Source organism: Nerophis ophidion, unplaced genomic scaffold (assembly GCF_033978795.1).
Source record: "Nerophis ophidion isolate RoL-2023_Sa unplaced genomic scaffold, RoL_Noph_v1.0 HiC_scaffold_152, whole genome shotgun sequence".
NCBI lineage: Eukaryota > Metazoa > Chordata > Actinopteri > Syngnathiformes > Syngnathidae > Nerophis > Nerophis ophidion.
This window is the reverse complement of record NW_026907074.1, coordinates 44,666-61,963: the sequence shown is the minus strand read 5'-3', so window position 1 is coordinate 61,963 and position 17,298 is coordinate 44,666. Positions and strand designations below refer to the sequence as shown.

Genomic DNA, 17,298 nt, shown 5'->3' with positions numbered 1-17,298 from the left:
ATCATGTTAGACCCGCTCGACATCCATTGCTTTCCTCCTCTCTAAGGTTTTCATAGTCATTATTGTCACCGACGTCCCACTGGGTCATTATTGTCACCGATGTCCCACTGGGTCATTATTGTCACCGATGTCCCACTGGGTGTGAGTTTTCCTTGCCCTTATGTGGGCCTACTGAGGATGTCGTGGTGGTTTGTGCAGCCCTTTGAGACACTAGTGATTTAGGGCTATATAAGTAAACATTGATTGATTGATTGATTGAATGCACTTTATTTTTTTAGGGAATGCATGTTTTGTTTTAAGGCCTAATATAAATGAAAAACTTTGTGTTTTTTTTTAAAAGCAAAGGCTACTGGAATATTTAAAAAAATGTCAATATTCAATAAAATTGTACTTTATTTAAAAAACATGTCTAAAAATGTATTGTAGGCTATTTATGCAATATAAAATAAAATTGTGAAAAACTGCATTCATTATTCGGTATACAGTATTCGGCCTTCGGCCAAACGTTTAAATTGTATTCGGCTTCGGCCACAAATTTTCATTTCGGTGCATCCCTAATAGCAATAGGAGAGACTATTCATCCCTGAACACCATGGAGTTCATGTAGGCTTTATCTTGCAGTTACATTATTATATCAACTATGACTCTTCAATTAACATCATGTCCTTTTTTGCTGCTTCAACACAGCTCAATCAACACCGTTTGTAACACACGCACACAGACACACACAACGCAAAATGAGCTTACGTTACGCTTAAAGCTAATTAGCCTTCACTTCAAGCCAGGACTGCGAGTGAGCTGAGCTGCAGTTTGTTTCTAGAACGTCAACGGGCTCATAGTGATGTTTATAGTAGTTGACTGGGAAGTGTTTATTATCATTTGGGGAGAGTACGCAGCTTTATGCTCACCTGTTAAACAAACACCTATCTGCTCGACACTGAAGCGCTGACTACATGCGCTTTGAATACGCACTACTGATTGGTTGTCACCGTTCTGAATACGCACTGCTGATTGGCTGTTACCGCTATGGTTGTAACCAATCAGATGGCTGTGTGGTTGGAACAATGCTGGGTGCTGTGTAGGAGACAGAGGCAGAAAGCAGAGCAGCTTGTTAAGACTTTAGCTTAGGCGGCTACTTCATATGTTCGTGTGGAAATTTGTTCGGTACACCTCCGCACCGTACCGAAACGGTTCAATACAAATACACGCACCGTTACACCCCTATAAACACAAAAAATATAACATTAACTAGACACACAGAATAAGTCTCCTAAATCAAACAATTTTGCTGACTGAAACACGGCATTTGTCAATATAAACAAGTACAGTTGTAACAAAACTTAAAAGTAGTTTGTGATATGAGCTTTCTCGGCTTTTTGTTATGCTTTGAGTTGTGAGCACAATTAGAGTTAACAGCCTCCTCGCCACCGGTTGAAGTTAGTGGATGTATTAAATGTCAAATGAAGCTCATAAGATACACCCCAAAACATCCAGTCTGCCTTGCAATCAATTGCTTATAGTTGCAGATTGACATATCTCAGTTTTCCATCCATGGTAACGAAAAAAAAATAAGTGTGAAGAACATAACTGAGAAGTGGCGGTTGGTATGAAATAATAAATTTCATGACCGACTGTGTGGCCAACTTGGTGAGGCAGTTCGAGCCTTGCAATGCTAATCTAAAGTCGTCAGACTTGTCACCATACTGAAGCAGGAGGAGCCAGCTTTTGTGCCAGCAAAGATATTAAGCTAGGGCTTGACACGACGGCAAAAAAAATTGTCTTAATTTTTTTGTATCATCCGATCTTGATTAATATCACAATTTTTGGTAAAAGGTAAATAGACGTAGGGTTGCGCGATATGGCCTTTTATTAATATCTCGATATTTTTAGGCCATGTCCCGATACACGATATATATCTCGATATTTTGCCTTAGCCTTGAATTAACACTTTATGCATATAATCCCACCAGTGTGATGAGTCTAATTTTCTATATTAAAACGTTCTTGTTCATACTGCATTAGTATATGCTAATTTTAAACTTTCATGCCGAGAGGGAAATCACAACTAAGTCAATTTACCAAAACTGTATTTATTAAGTAGTTATTAAGCAGTGCACAAACATTCATGTAATTTCAAAACAGAAAGTGCAAAATCTTCAGACATTTTAAAGCAGAAAGTGCAAGATTTTCAGACATTTTAAAACAAGCTATCAGTGCACTTTTGCGCATTATGTCACTAAGATGACATATCAAAATAACAGTAAATAAAAGTGCACCTTTTGTACAGAACCCTACTACAATAGTTTAAAACAAATAAAGTGCACTTTTGTGCATGATGTCACACAAGATATTTCAATAATAGGAAATCAAATAGTGTATGTTCTTCACTATGTTGTAGGTTACTGCGCCCGTCATCTCCTACTTTTGTTGACTATTTTTTTCATACGGTGTTGATGTGGAAATGGTTGCTTCGGCATTTTATTGGTGTGGCACCGAACGGAGATGTTGTTATGCAAAATTTCAAACACTCCTCATTCTCTCGCAGGTGAGTTTTCAAATGATGCTACATTAGTAGAGCTGCTACTTTTTGTAGCAGCACTTTTGCCACATACTTGACATATCACGGTTGTCTGTTCAACATCTTCCTGCTTGAAGCCATACCACCGCCAGACGATGGATTCCGTGCTGTTTTTCTTGGAATTCATTCTTCCTTCATTTTTTACCAGATTCAAACCTTCTTTCTCTCATATTACCACTCGCACCACTCCGCTAGCACCACAGCTAACGTAACCCATACCTCTCTACTACGCGAGGGTGTATGATGTTGGACGCACGACAATATGTGATGTATGTAAGAAGGTGCGCTTGTTTTTACGTCTCTGTGAGAAGGAGACGAGAACGAGTGAGAAGAGCCTGTAGTGTATTTCCCCCAGCTAAAAGCAACTGCGTGAGAACATATACTTGAATATCACGATATAGTCATTTTCTATATCGCACAGAGACAAACCCGCAATATATCGAGTATATTCGATACATTGCCCAGCCCTAAATAAAGCCAACGATTAGTTCAACATTTTATTAACATACTGAGTAATTAACAAAGCTAATTATATAAGAAATAAAGAAGTAAAGTATATAGTCATCACAATATTAAAAAGTCCATAAATGCAGTGCAGAAAAAACATACATTCAATAGGCTAAAATCCAGATATAAAGAAAACACAGTAACATTATAATGTACCAACAAATTCCTTAAGTTTACATGTTTTCAAGTAAAAGACAGCACACACAAGGATGCATAAGTCATCATCTCATCACTGGTGGCTAAACGATAGTATTACAAGCTGTCAGGTTTTAGTTAACTTACCAATGAAGATGTTTAAAGGGGAACATTATCACAATTTCAAAAGGGTTAAAAACAATAAAAATCAGTTCCCAGTGGCTTGTTGTATTTTTCGAAGTTTTTTTCAAAATTTTACCGGTCTCGGAATATCCCTAAATAAAGCTTTAAAGTGCCTCATTTTCGCTCTCTGCGAAGACACTGGCCATTTCCCTGTGACGTCATACAGTGCTGCCAATGTAAACAAACAATGGGGATACCACAGCAAGATACAGTGACATTAGCCCGGATTCAAACTCGGATTTCAGCGATTTAAGCGATTCAACAGATTACGCATGTATTGAAACAGATGGTTGGAGTATGAAAGTATTGAAGAAGAAACTGAAACTATTGAGCGAATAGCTATTGACGCTATTCATAGCCATAGCATGGCCAAATAGCTGCGTTAGCATCGCCGGTAAAATGTGCGGACCAAACGATCAGGACTTTCGCATCTTTTCACACTGGAGCAACTTAAATCCGTCGATTGGTAAGTGTTTTTTTCGCATTAAATGTGGGTGGAAGGAAACGTAATATAGTTGCAAATGCATCTACAGGTTATCCATACATCTCTGTACCATGTCTGCTTTAGCACCGCCGGTAAATAGCATGCTAGCATCGATTAGCGTAGCATGTTAGCATCGATTAGCTGGCAGTCAACATCAACAAAACTCACCTTTGTGATTTCGTTGACTATCGTTGCAAATGCATTTGCAGGTTATCCATACATCTCTGTGCCATGTCTGCCTTAGCATCGCCGGTAAAATGTGGAGACACTCCAGCACATTCAATGGGGGTCTGGCGGCAGACACTTTCGCATCTTCGGGCCAGTGGTGCAACTTGAATCCCTCCCTGTTAGTGTTGTTACACCCTCCGACAACACACCGTCGAGGTATGATGTCTCCAAGGTTCCAAAAAACAGTCAAAAAAACGGAAAATAACAGAGCTGAGACCCGGTGTTTGTAATGTGTTGAAAATGAAAATGGCGGGTGTGTTACCTCGGCGACGTCACATTCTGACGTCATCGCCCTGGATAACTCCTAAGTCACGGCTTACATTTATTTCGCTGCCCTCAGCTGTGTTCCGTTATTCTGCTCATATCTTTGATTCTATTTATTACTGCGGGACCTTGTAACTAGAAGCAGAGCGGGAAGAGGTTGACTTTAATTAGCTGTTCTCGCAGACATTTCCACCATATTTGATCAAGTTAATACATGCTAACAGCTGATCACCGCGATTGACCTGAAATTCATCCCGATAGGTCCTTATCATATAATTGCCCAGCCTTAAGTTAACATATCGAAACAGTGGCATTTAACCATGAATATATGAGGAATCTGCTTGAAGGAGACACTGCAGAAGTCTGCTTTTCCATATTCAAACGACCAGCTTTCAGTGCAGCACTTTTTTTGCAAGCTCCCCTGACTTTCCGCTTTAGCTACGGAGGCAAATGTCCATCCACTAACGTTAAAATAAAGGCCTACTGAAACCCACTACTACCCATCTGATAGTTTATATATCAATGATGAAATATTAACATTGCAACACGTGCCAATACGGCTTTTTTAGTTTACTAAATTACAATTTTAAATTTCCCGGGAGTTTCGTCTTGGAAATGTTGTGTAATGATAACGTGTAAGCCAGACGTCACGGGTTTTTAGGAAGTATGAGCACACACACCTAAAAGTCGTCTGCTTTAACGGCATAATAACACAGTATTTTGGACATCTGTGTTGCTGAATCTTTTGCAATTTGTTCAATTAATATTGGAGAAGTCACAGTAGAAAGATGGATTTGGGAAGCTTTAGCCTTTAGCCACACAAACACACAGTGATTCCTTCGCGGTCAAGTGAACATGGATCCTACCGAATGTCAACCAGCAGGTTTCGGTGAGAAAATTGTGTTTAAAAAGTTGCCTCTTACCGGATATCAGCTGAGCTCGCGCCGTCCGTACAGCTGCCGTCGACTCCCCTGAGACACTGCGCGTCAACACACTCGTGGACAAACACCTCTGACTATCAGGTACTATTTAACTCACTAAAACACTAGCAACACAATAGAAAGATAAGGGATTTCCTAGAATTATCATAGTAAATGTCTCTAAAAACATCGGAATCCGTCCCAATGCAATCGCGTTTTTTGTTGTTGTTTTTTTCTAGTACGTCGCTATCAATATCTTCAAACACGAATCGTTCATCCTCGCTAAAATTAATGGGGAAATTGTCGTTTTCTCGGTCTGAATAGCACTTTTTGTTGGAGGCTCCCATTAAAAACAATGAATGTGTGAGGAGCCCCCACACTTGTGACGTCATCGTCTGCGACTTCCGGTAGAGGCAGGGCTTTTCTCTTAGCACCTAAAGTTGCGAACTTTATCGTGGATGTTCTCTACTAAATCCTTTCAGCAAAAATATGGCAATATCGCGAAATGATCAATCAAGTATGACACAGAATGGACCTGCTATCCCCGTTTAAATAAGAAAATCTCATATCAGTAGGCCTTTAACTTCTTTGCGGTAATTTCTAACTACTGAAGTTATTTGTTGTACATTCTATTGTATTTAAAAAACTTTATTCATCCCTATGTGGAAATTTAGCGGGACGTCCTCGTGAGCGATACCAGGAAGGTTTACATAGGACTAGCCTGCTGGCTGGGAACTCCCAATTTCTGTGGCAGTGGCCGGCCAGCCTCATCCTCTTGGCTGCTCCTCCTCGGCAGTTGCCCATATAGGTTAGTGATGTGGATGTTCTGGTCCACATTCAGAACAGCTTGTAGCATTCTGGTGTAGCACCCATCAAGGGACTTCAGTAGGGTGTGTGTCAGGGTCCAGCTTTTGCAGGCATACAGGAGGACAGACTTAATGCTTTATGTGTCAAGGGAGATTAGAGGTACCACACTCGACATACCGTTCAGGACCCTCCACACTAGAACATCCTGACCTTAAGTTCCTGTTCTGTGGAGTTCATCCAGGAACCCAAGTATTTGAAGTCATTGACCTCTCGCAGAGCGTTGTCATGTGATGTTGTAATTGGTGGATGGTCCATGTACAAGTAATATATATTTATGTATAAGTGATTACCTCAGTCTTCTTTGCATTCAGTCTGAGGCCAACCTCCACTCTGTTCAGGACTTCCTGTGTCTGCTCCGCACAGTCAGTTGTAGCATCAGCAGTCGTACCTGAGCAGGCCATGACAAACACTTGGTAGAATTTAGTGTAAAATCTATGTTAAGTTAAGTGAACCTGATTTAAGGTATTGTGTTGACATTCCCGTTGTGTGTAATTCATTTGCATGACTTGTTGTTACACACTGTTTCTGCAAATATGCAACGACTTTATCTGGGGGTGATCCGAGGCTGCATGGCTGTCCTGCTAGTTGTGTGTGTGTGTGTGTGTGTGTGTGCGTGCGTGCGTGCGCGCGCGCGTCTATAGTTGTTATAATGTAATTATTTTTCTGTCTACGGCCTCTCGATGACTTGCCCAGCGGCACGGTGGGCCCAGATCTGGGTGTCTTGTCGCTGGCTGGCTGGCCGTCCTGCCTGGGGCCGGTGATACCTTGTTCCCTGTGTACTGCACCTGCTGTTTTGGGTTGGGCTTTCTGGGTAGCTGTGGCCGTACTTGGCTCCTGCACATACTAGGAAACAAACATATTGTACATGCAAACATACATACACATGTATATTTATACATACATACAGTAGGTGCCAGTTAAAATCAAACTAGATTTTTTTTTCAGCATTTGCTTATAAATATTCAGGTTAGCTATTAATGATACAGTATTTGTGGTTATCTACTTTTCAGATCGTTTCGACTTACGTTTGCTATGGATTCCCTCTCTGGCTCTAATTTCCTCTGGGCGCCAGACTTGTAGTTCTCATTTAAAACACTAAGGAGCAGTGTCTCCAGAAGGAGCAACCGCAGCTGTCCAGACTAGATGACTGCTGTGTTTCAATGCAGGGGCTATACTCTTCAGAGGGACCCAGCCCATGCGCTCGACAGTGTGGGTCCTGGCAAGAGTCCTCCAGCAGTGGCTGGAGCAATATGTATGGGGACAATCAAGCATACAGGACACTTCCTGGTTAAATTTGTTTCCCCGCCCTTACATTTATGTCACATATCTGCTGCTCAGTTTGCAAGTTTGAATATTCATAAACTTAGAAGAAAAATGTTGAATAGTTTCATGTTCTGTTGGTCCTCTACCCGATTTTAGAGGAAGCGGCTAAGATCTAGGTCTGATTTTCCAGCGGTTAGAGCCGCCCGATCATGGTTGTCATGGAGATATGTAACTTGTTGACAAGCATTCTAAAGCTCTTATTTCTAAATATTTTTTAATGATGGATATATTTTTATTCTTGTGAATGCTTGTTGTAGTGGAACATTTACCTTTTTAAAAACACGCAAACAAGGTATCTCAAAGTCTTCACGGTCCAGCCATACAGCAATTACAATTTTGTCAAATTGCTTGCATTATATCAAGTACTAGTAAATATTGGCCTAGCATAATATTATCATCATATAATTATTTGCAATGAAGGCAGAGGAAATGAATCTCAACAACTGCAGTTTCAGAACAGGTTTATTAGTTTATATGGGTTATAAAGATACTTTGTTTTTAAATGATTATCCAAACTGGTGTTTTGTGTAATTTTTTGGTTCGTTATCAAAACTAGATTTTTAAGTGTGTCATCCTCAGTGAAAAAAGGTTGGATACCCCTTATGTAAGCTTTTTTATGAATATGAATATTTTTTTACCATGTAAGTGTCACTGATTGGGAATTGTAATTGTGGTTATGAAAATGCTCATTGAAAATTAAATTACATCTCTTTGATTAGGCTTTTTGTTTGAAACCAACTACCAACCATCTGGCCCTGACACTGTGCCGATAAAATTTCTGACCCTTGGAAAGATTTATTAAGGACCCCTGGTATAGAATACTTGTGTCCAAAAGGGTCATTACAGTAGTTATAAGCTATTTTGATGGAAAGTACATATATACTACATATCCCGTCCCGGAGTGGACGGGATATGTAGCAAAATCTTGAAAGCCATAGCCAATGTGATCACAAAGCCTCTGTCACTGTATAAACCTGTCACTTAGTGCTGGCATTGTACCCAAAATGTCCAAACTGACAAAAGTAATCACAATTTTTAAATCAGGTGATAAAAATAATATGAACAATTATAGGCCAATTTAAATTTTACCAACATTTTAAAAAATATTTGAGAAAGTAGTCTATAACCGACTGAATGGCTTTCTACAAAAACTAGATATCCTTGTCCCCTCCCAATATGGTTTTCGTAAAAAAAGCACCACCTGTATGGCTATACTCGACCTCTTGGAAAAGGAAAATGCGGTATTGGCATTTTTTTTTATCTGTCCAAGGCCTTTGACACAATAGATTTTGAGATCTTATTGTATAAGCTATAACACTATGGTGTCAGAGGGGTACCTCTCGATTGGTTCCGTTCTTACCTATACGGAAGGCAACAATGTGTATGCGTCAATGATCACAATTCACCCTGTATAACCATAAATTATGGGGTTCCCCAGGGATCCATATGGGGCCTCACCTTTTTATCCTATACATAGATGATTTTTTAAACTCCTCCAAAACTTTTCATAAAATAATTTTTGCCGACGATACAAATTAGTTTACCTCAAACAGGAGCCTACACGATCTATAAGTAACTGTCAATTCAGAGCTTGTGAAAGTGGATTCCTGGTTCAAATGCAATAAGCTCTCACTTAATGTGATTGATTGATTGATTGATTGATTGACTGACTTAATGTAAATAAAACTAATTTTATTTTATTTCGTTCTAATAAAAACCGGACAAATACTGAGCACTGCCATATCAACATCAATGGGCAGGAAGTACAGAGAGTGTACTCCACAAAATTCCTGGGGGTCATCATTGACGAATACCTCAAATTCAAATGTCACATTAGCCATCTGTTAAACAAATTATCCAAATATGTTGGCCTGTTCTTTCACCTTCGTCATTATCTTCCTCTTTATGCTCTACTTACCCTATATAAAACTCTCTTTCAACCACATCTAAACTACTGTAATGTCATCTGGTGTAAAACCATTCCTACCTACCTTCACAAATTAGAATCCATGCAAAAGAAAATTATACGGGCCCTGTCGTGGTCCAAGTTTAATGCCCCCACTCGACATCTATTCCATAAATATCATCTCTTAAGACTGACAGAGTTCCATATTTATCAAAATGCTTGTTAAACCTATCAAGTCATTTACAGGCTGAATCTTAGGCTCTGTAGCTTGGTTCCTATCTACCATCCCCAGCATGCCCACAACACTCGTAACTTAGATCTGATATTAGGTAAACATCGTTTACTGGTTTGTACCGCTCAAAGTGTTGTATGCAGGGGACCAAAGATTTGGAACCAACTTAATGAGAGCCTGAAGATGCTGTATCTATTCTCTAACTTCAAAAAGAAACTGAAAACTTACCTATTAACCACCTATCTTTAATGCCTCGTGGGTTAGACGACTGTTAGGTTTTGAATGGTTGAATGAATGTGTATGCTTGCTTCAGTACTATTAGCTTGTGTTTATCATATAGCGTTGTTGTTGTGCTTGCTACCATGTTTCATCATTCCTTGTATATACTGTCCTCTGGACCCCTTGTCAAAAGCTTCTTTTAGCTTATTTGGGGGACCCTTTCACGTACCAACATCTTTAAATGATATTCACTACTATTGTAATTGTTATATGGTATTGTGAATAAAATTGAAAACATTGGTACAATTGGCTTTAATACAATGTTGCTCACATTTCGATTTTTCTGAAACACATTTTTAAAGTTTAAGCACTTTTTGTACTAAAACAGTCATTCATGGAATATTTTATTATATAAAAACTAATTGTTGGTGTTTTTTTTAATGTACACAATTTAAAAAGTGAAAAAAAATAGAGGCTCCCGAGTTCTGATTTCTTCCATATAAGGACATGCACAATTTTGCAGGAATGCATTTGCATTGAATGTTTTCAATTGATTCTTCAACCCCCACTGAAGGTCACTGTGACCCTCATGTCTGATACTGTGGGTCGGCAGTCGTAAACTATGTTTTGTAACGTTTTCCAAATTGCATCTCTGCAATCTAAACTAATTACCCAATAAACAAAAAACAAGCTTGTCTGAAAAGAAGCACAAAGAAGCAAAATATTATATTGTCCAACCCCATCCATCCATTTTCTTCCGCTTATCTGAGGTTTGGTCGTGGGGGCAGCAGCCTAAGCCAAAAGACTTCCCTCTCCCAGTCTAACCCCATCACTGAGGCATAATAATATGATTCCTTTTCTACAACAAAATACATGATGACTTTATATAACAATATTTGGTATATAATTACAGCATACATACAGTATATAATTAAATTCATGAATACAACTGTTCTTCTGAGTTTACATGAAAACCAGATATGACACTATGCCTTGCCATCAGCACACCAAGGAAGATACTTTAATTTTTAGACTTTACAAAGACTACAATGAGTACCCTAGGAAGAGCTTTTGTAACCTACTTGTTTTGAAATGGTTTTATTATCTGTTTTACATTTTGCAATATAGATATACATTTGATCAGACTTATATTTTAGCTCATCACTATGGCCAAGTTTTGTAAGTATTCAGTAAAGTCAGGTTTAAATATTGTGTTCCATTGTTGAATATTGCACACTACTAAATCAGTATTTATGGGTCATGCTGATATTGTATGAGCTCAAAATTGCTAACGACCAATGTTCAAACTGAAATACGGTATTGTATCGCAGGTGAAAAAGTTGTATTGAAACACCCTTAGTTATGTAGTTTGCACTTTTACAGTATGAATGTGTTTAACAACCCTAACACTGCTATTTTATTTTCAGAACATTCTGACTTTTTTGAAATAATTTTCTGGTAATTGTCTTTAATCTAGTATCTTGGCAAATTTTCTTGAAAACTTTTTATTTCAGTAGTGAAAATTTGCGGTTGGCACTAATAACCGGCAAAAGAAAGCACCAAATTAAAGATTTGACAGGTGCATGCATTGATTTAATTCCTGTTTTCCCCACAGGTGGATATCTTCCAGAAGGATCTGTTGTTAATCCCTATCCACCTGGAAGTGCACTGGTCCCTGGTCAGCGTGGACATTCCCCGTAAAGCCATCACCTACTTTGACTCCCAGCGGACCCTCAATAGACGCTGCCCAAAGGTAGGATATTACCTAAAGAAAAGTTACAAGGTGAACTTTGTTCTGAAATCCTCTTTCCGTGTCTGAAGTTTAGACAGAAAAACAACACCAAAAATGGCCATTAAATGCTGACTTGCAGTGGAATTGTTGCCACATACCTCTAAAGCCTGAAAATTCCTATCCGTCTGTGGAGGAGTTTTTTCCCCCCTGTTCACATTAAGGGTGTGCCCGTTGTAGCTTCCTCACAATTTGATTACGACTCAAAGCGCTTCGATTCAATTAATAATCAATTATTATGATTGTCAATGCGTCTTTTTCCCCATGCAGGCTTTCTTTTAACAAGGTATATTTGTCAAATTCCATTAAATTAAATGTACCTCTATTACCTTTTATTTGTAAAGGACAAATAACATTTTCCAAGAGAGAAAGCTGCTTTTATTAAATGACCTGTAATACATTAAGTGTAGTTTGAATTATTTGCTGTCTGTGAAAATTTTACTTAGTCAGAAATAAATTAGTACACACTTAATACAATTTGAAAATAACTTGTAACTAAAATCATCACCTTTTGCCATGGAGTTTTGTCCGTTAATAGCAATCTTTCTCTAAAAACTTCTGGCCAACTTCTTAACTTCCACCCTGTTGGCTAACAGTCTGTTATGAGTCTGTTCCTTCCTTTTTCAGTTCCTGGCAACTTCTGGGTGATGCAGTTGTTTCTTTTGTTTATGGAAAATAATAGATTTTTTAACATTTGTCAATATTAATCTCCACCTGGTTGCATCTAAGAATTGACGTCTTGACACACTCCTTTGTTCATATCGTACAGCAACACAGGAAAGATGGCAGAACACAGACGTTTTTTTACAGGCAGTTTGACACACAGAAGGGCTATCCGGCTCTGAATACTACTTCCAGAGCTGTAAAACATGCGGGTTAACTTAAATTCCTGATTCCATCTAGTGGTGCTCCTCACACAGAACTGTGAATCAGGAAAAAATACCCAAAATTCACAAAAGTCTAATAATCTGTTTTACACAAAGGTGGCGTTGCGCAGTTGTTACGGCTGTGGTACTACTTATAAAGCTGGAAATGTTATAGCCAAAACCTGATTTTGTTTGTCGCGGCTTTTCACCCAGACTAGTACAATGCGGTGGGAAAAAAACTAAATTCCTGGCTTAAATAGCGTTGTTATGGCTCAGAAGGGGGAAAAATACAATTCCTGGTCGTTCCTGTCTCTAATCTGTTTGTCTATATAGATATATAGGTAGTACTTTATTGATTCCTTCAGGAGAGTTCCCTCAGGAAAATCTAAATTCCAGCAGCAGTGTACAGAATTGAGATATAATTTAAAAAGTAAATAAGGGGGGGTATAAATGGAAACACAATTTTAAAATATTACAATAAGAATAAATATAAAAAGCAGCAATGAGAATCCAAATATAACAAGAGAAACTAGGCAGTAGTGACCATGTTATGAAAACGTATTGTACTTTTTTAATGTTTTGCATCCCCTGTCATCCTAGTACCCCCCGCCACCCTCCCCAGAGAGAAGTAATGGCGTGTGGGACAAAGGAGTGTTTTAGTCTATTAGCCCTGCACTTGGGATGAAGCAGTCTAGCACTGAACAGGCTCCTCTGGCTATTGATAATGGTATGCAACGGGTGACTGGCAACATCCATGATGCTCACTAGTTTTTTCCACAGTCCTCTTGTCTGCCATCGTCACCAGTGAGTCCAGTTTTATTCCGATGGTAGCACCGGCCCGCCTGATCATTTTCTCCAGTCTGGAGCTGTCCTTCTTAGATGTACTGCCCCCCCCCCAGCACACCACAATGTAGAACATAATAACACTGGCAACCACAGACTGGTAGTACATCCACATCCATCCATCCATTTTTTCCTTTCAACCACAGGAAAAAAGCAACTTTTACTGCCAGTGTAAAACAGGATTTAGTTATTTTCTTGAGTAGGCACTTGTGATTAGGAGCTTTAAAAATAAAATGTGATTGGTTCCATTGATTGACAGAGGCTACAAATGTCCAAACTAACATTAGCCTGTGAAGATGACCTTACCTTGTTGCTGCTATGTTTTTTGTCAGCACATTTTTAAGTATCTGCAAGCAGAGGCCGTCAAAAAAGACCAACAAGAATTTTTGATGGGGTGGAAAGGATTTTTCAAAATGGTAAGGCCCTTTTTTTCCCCGTTATAGAGTTATGTGCTGTGTGTCACATGTTAACAAAATAAAAATGTGTGTTTTTAGAATGTGGGCCGTCAGAACAATGACAGTGATTGTGGGGCGTTTGTGTTGCAGGTAAGTTTTGCAAATTTTTTAACTAGCAAAAAGAGCAATCGCAATAATTATGACTTTTCTGTGATCATGTGCCGATGCCAAAGCAAGAAATCTACAAGTTATGGATTATTTTGAGTCGTTTCATTGTTTTTATTGCAGCTTTATGCCCGTTTGACAGAGGCGGCCTTACCAGAAAGTTAATAACTGGCTAGAGGAGAACTATTCATATAATAATGAGAATGAGAATATGACTATTTTTAAGTGTGTTTCTAGAAACTCAACATAATACAGTTAACATACAATTAACAAACGAATGAAAGATAGCATTTCGTAGATGGGCTCTGATTTACATCCTTTGGTTTTTGCCCTTAAAGTCCTCTTGTCCAGAGACATACTTCCTAAATTTGTAAACCATAACAAAAATGAAAAAATATTTTTTGATAGTAAACAATATCGATCTAACTACTGTAGTATCGACCTTACTATACTTGGTATTGTCACTAATGATATTTGTATCCAGCGACCCCCTACAACCCCGAACGGGAGAAGCGGTAGAAAACGGATGGATGGATGGATATTTGTATCAATCCGCCTTTGTTTACATTCAAGAACTTAACTTGAGCATATATTTACTACGGTGTGTAGTGTAGCATGTTTTAGGATATCGCTAGACAAAGTCAAATGCTGCTGATACATCCTCTGACTATCTAAAATTGGTCTTCTTGCCATGTCTCCAACATGAATACGTTCACAACTTTTGCCTCACCCCGCGTTGCGCAATGCGCATGCATGTGTTCGACGCTACATACTCAAACATGCTCCAAACTGAGTAGTTAAAAAAAACATCTAGGATTCAAATGACACGCTCCAAACAGTTTTAGATCAACCAAACCATTACATCCCTAATAAGTTCATATTTTTGGTTTTACCCTTATTGATATGTTATTGAAAATATAGTGTACTGTGTAGGATGACACTGAAACTCTTAACCTGAGGGGAGGGGGAAACGACGAGCTGTTAATGAGGGGGAAAACTGTGGTCTTTGGATAGTGATGATTTTGTACATGTAAGGAGGAGTTTTTCACTGTTTGAATAGAAGAAGTTTGCAGTAAACCAATATTTTGTTTCAGTACATTGCAGGAGGCAGTATGGTTTGTTTGTTGGAGATGTAGCGATGGGGGTCATCAGCGAAGGAGTAAGAATGGATACCAAGGGGGACGACTGATGAGGGGTTGGACTTAAAAAAATTAAGTTCTCTGAACTATGCGCTCACGTCATGTAGGTTCTGTCCTCTGACTGCGTTTTCATTTGTTTATGCAGTAGCTTCTGCAGGGGCTGGTGCGTATCTTGCAATTATCTTCTAAAAACACTAGAGGGCACTGTTTTCCGGAGTGAGTAACCACAACTCTGGTTGACTCGCGATTGGTGTTTTGTGTGTAGTTTTTGTAAACAATTGTGACCCAAGCGACATCCTGGAGCTGCAGCGAATCGATTTTAAACAACGGTCACTTTATGGTACAAACCCCGTTTCCATATGAGTTGGGAAATTGTGTTAGATGTAAATATAAACGGAATACAATGATTTGCAAATCATTTTCAACCCATATTCAGTTGAATATGCTACAAAGACAACATATTTGATGTTCAATTTGATAAACCTTTTTTTTTTTTTTTTTGCAAATAACGATTAACTTTAGAAAATGATGCCAGCAACACGTGACGAAGAAGTTGGGAAAGATGGCAATAAATACTGATAAAGTTGAGGAATGCTCATCAAACACTTATTTGGAACATCCCACAGGTGTGCAGGCTAATTGGGAACAGGTGGGTGCCATGATTGGGTATAAAAACAGTTTCCCAAAAAATGCTCAGTCTTTCACAAGAAAGGATGGGACGAGCTACACCCTTTTGTCCACAACTGCGTGAGCAAATAGTCAAACAGTTTAAGAACAACATTTCTCAAACTGCAATTTGCAAGAAATTTAGGGATTTTGACATCTAAGATCCATAATATCATCAAAAGGTTCAGAGAATCTGGAGAAATCACTCCACGTGAGCGGTATGGCCGGAAACCAGCATTGAATGACCGTGACCTTCGATCCTATCAAAAACCGAGATCAATCTCTAAAGGATATCACCACGTGGGCTCAGGAACACTTCAGAAAACCACTGTCACTAAATACAGTTCGTCGCTACATATGTAAGTGCAAGTTAATGTTCTATGCACAGCGAAAGCCATTTATCAACAACATCCAGAAACGCCACGGGCTTCTCTGGGCCCGAGATAATCTAAGCGGGACTGATGCAAAGTGGAAAAGTGTTCTGTGGTCTGAGGTGTCCACCTTTCAAATTGTTTTTGGAAATATTCAACATTGTGTCATCCGGACCAAAGGGGAAGCAAACCATCCAGACTGTTATCGACGCAAAGTTCAAAAGCTTGCATCTGTGATGATATGGAGTTCATTAGTGCCCAAGGCATGGGAAACTTGCACATCTGAAAGGTACATACAGATTTTGGAACAACATATGCTGCCATCTAAGCGCCGTCTTTTTCATGGATGCCCCTGATTATTTCAGCAAGACAATGCCAAGTCACATTCAGCACATGTTACAACAGCGGGGCTTCGTAAAAAAAGAGTGCGGTTACTTTCCTGGCCCGCCTGCAGTCAAGACCTGTCTCCCATCGAAAATGTGTGGCGCATTATGAAGCGTAAAATACGACAGCGGAAACCCCGGACTGTTGAACGACTGAAGCTCTACATAAATGATAAATGGGTTGTACTTGTATAGTGCTTTTCTACCTTCAAGGTACTCAAAGCGCATTGACACTACTTCCACATTTAGCTATTCAACACACAATTTCACACACTGATGGAGGGAGCTGCCATGCAAGGCGCTAACCAGCATCCATCAGGAGCAAGGGTGAAGTGTCTTGCTCAGGACACAACGGACGTCACGAGGTTGGTACTAGGTGGGGATTGAACCAGGGACCCTCAGGTTGCGCACGACCACTCCCCCACTGCGCCACGCCGTCCCTAAAACAAGAATGGGAAAGAATTCCACTTTCAAAGCTTCGACAATTGGTTTCCTCAGTTCCCAAACGTTTGAGTGTTGTTAAAAGAAAAGGTGATGTAACACAGTGGTGAACATGCCCTTTCCCAACTACTCTGGCACATGTTACAGCCATGAAATTTTAAGTAAATTATTATTTGTGAAAAAAAAAAAGTTAATGAGTTTTAACATCAAATATCTTGTCTTTGTAGTGCATGCAGTTGAATATGGGTTGAAAAGGATTTGCAAATCATTGTATTCCGTTTATATTTACATCTAATACAATTTCCCAACTCATATGGAAACGGGGTATGTACAGTGCCCTCCATAATTATTGGCACCCCTGGTTGAGATGTGTTTTTTAGCTTCCAATTATTTT

General features: G+C 39.2%; 1 protein-coding gene across 1 annotated transcript in view; it reads left to right on the top strand.

Annotated features, from left to right (window-relative positions):
* LOC133547692 (sentrin-specific protease 3-like) overlaps positions 1-17,298 on the top strand; it is a 64,899-nt gene that overhangs the window by 34,304 nt on the left and 13,297 nt on the right. The window contains exons 9-11 of the mRNA XM_061893245.1: positions 11,462-11,599; positions 13,677-13,760; positions 13,839-13,889. Coding sequence (XP_061749229.1) covers positions 11,462-11,599; positions 13,677-13,760; positions 13,839-13,889 — 273 coding nt within the window. The remainder of the gene's footprint in view (positions 1-11,461; positions 11,600-13,676; positions 13,761-13,838; positions 13,890-17,298) is intronic.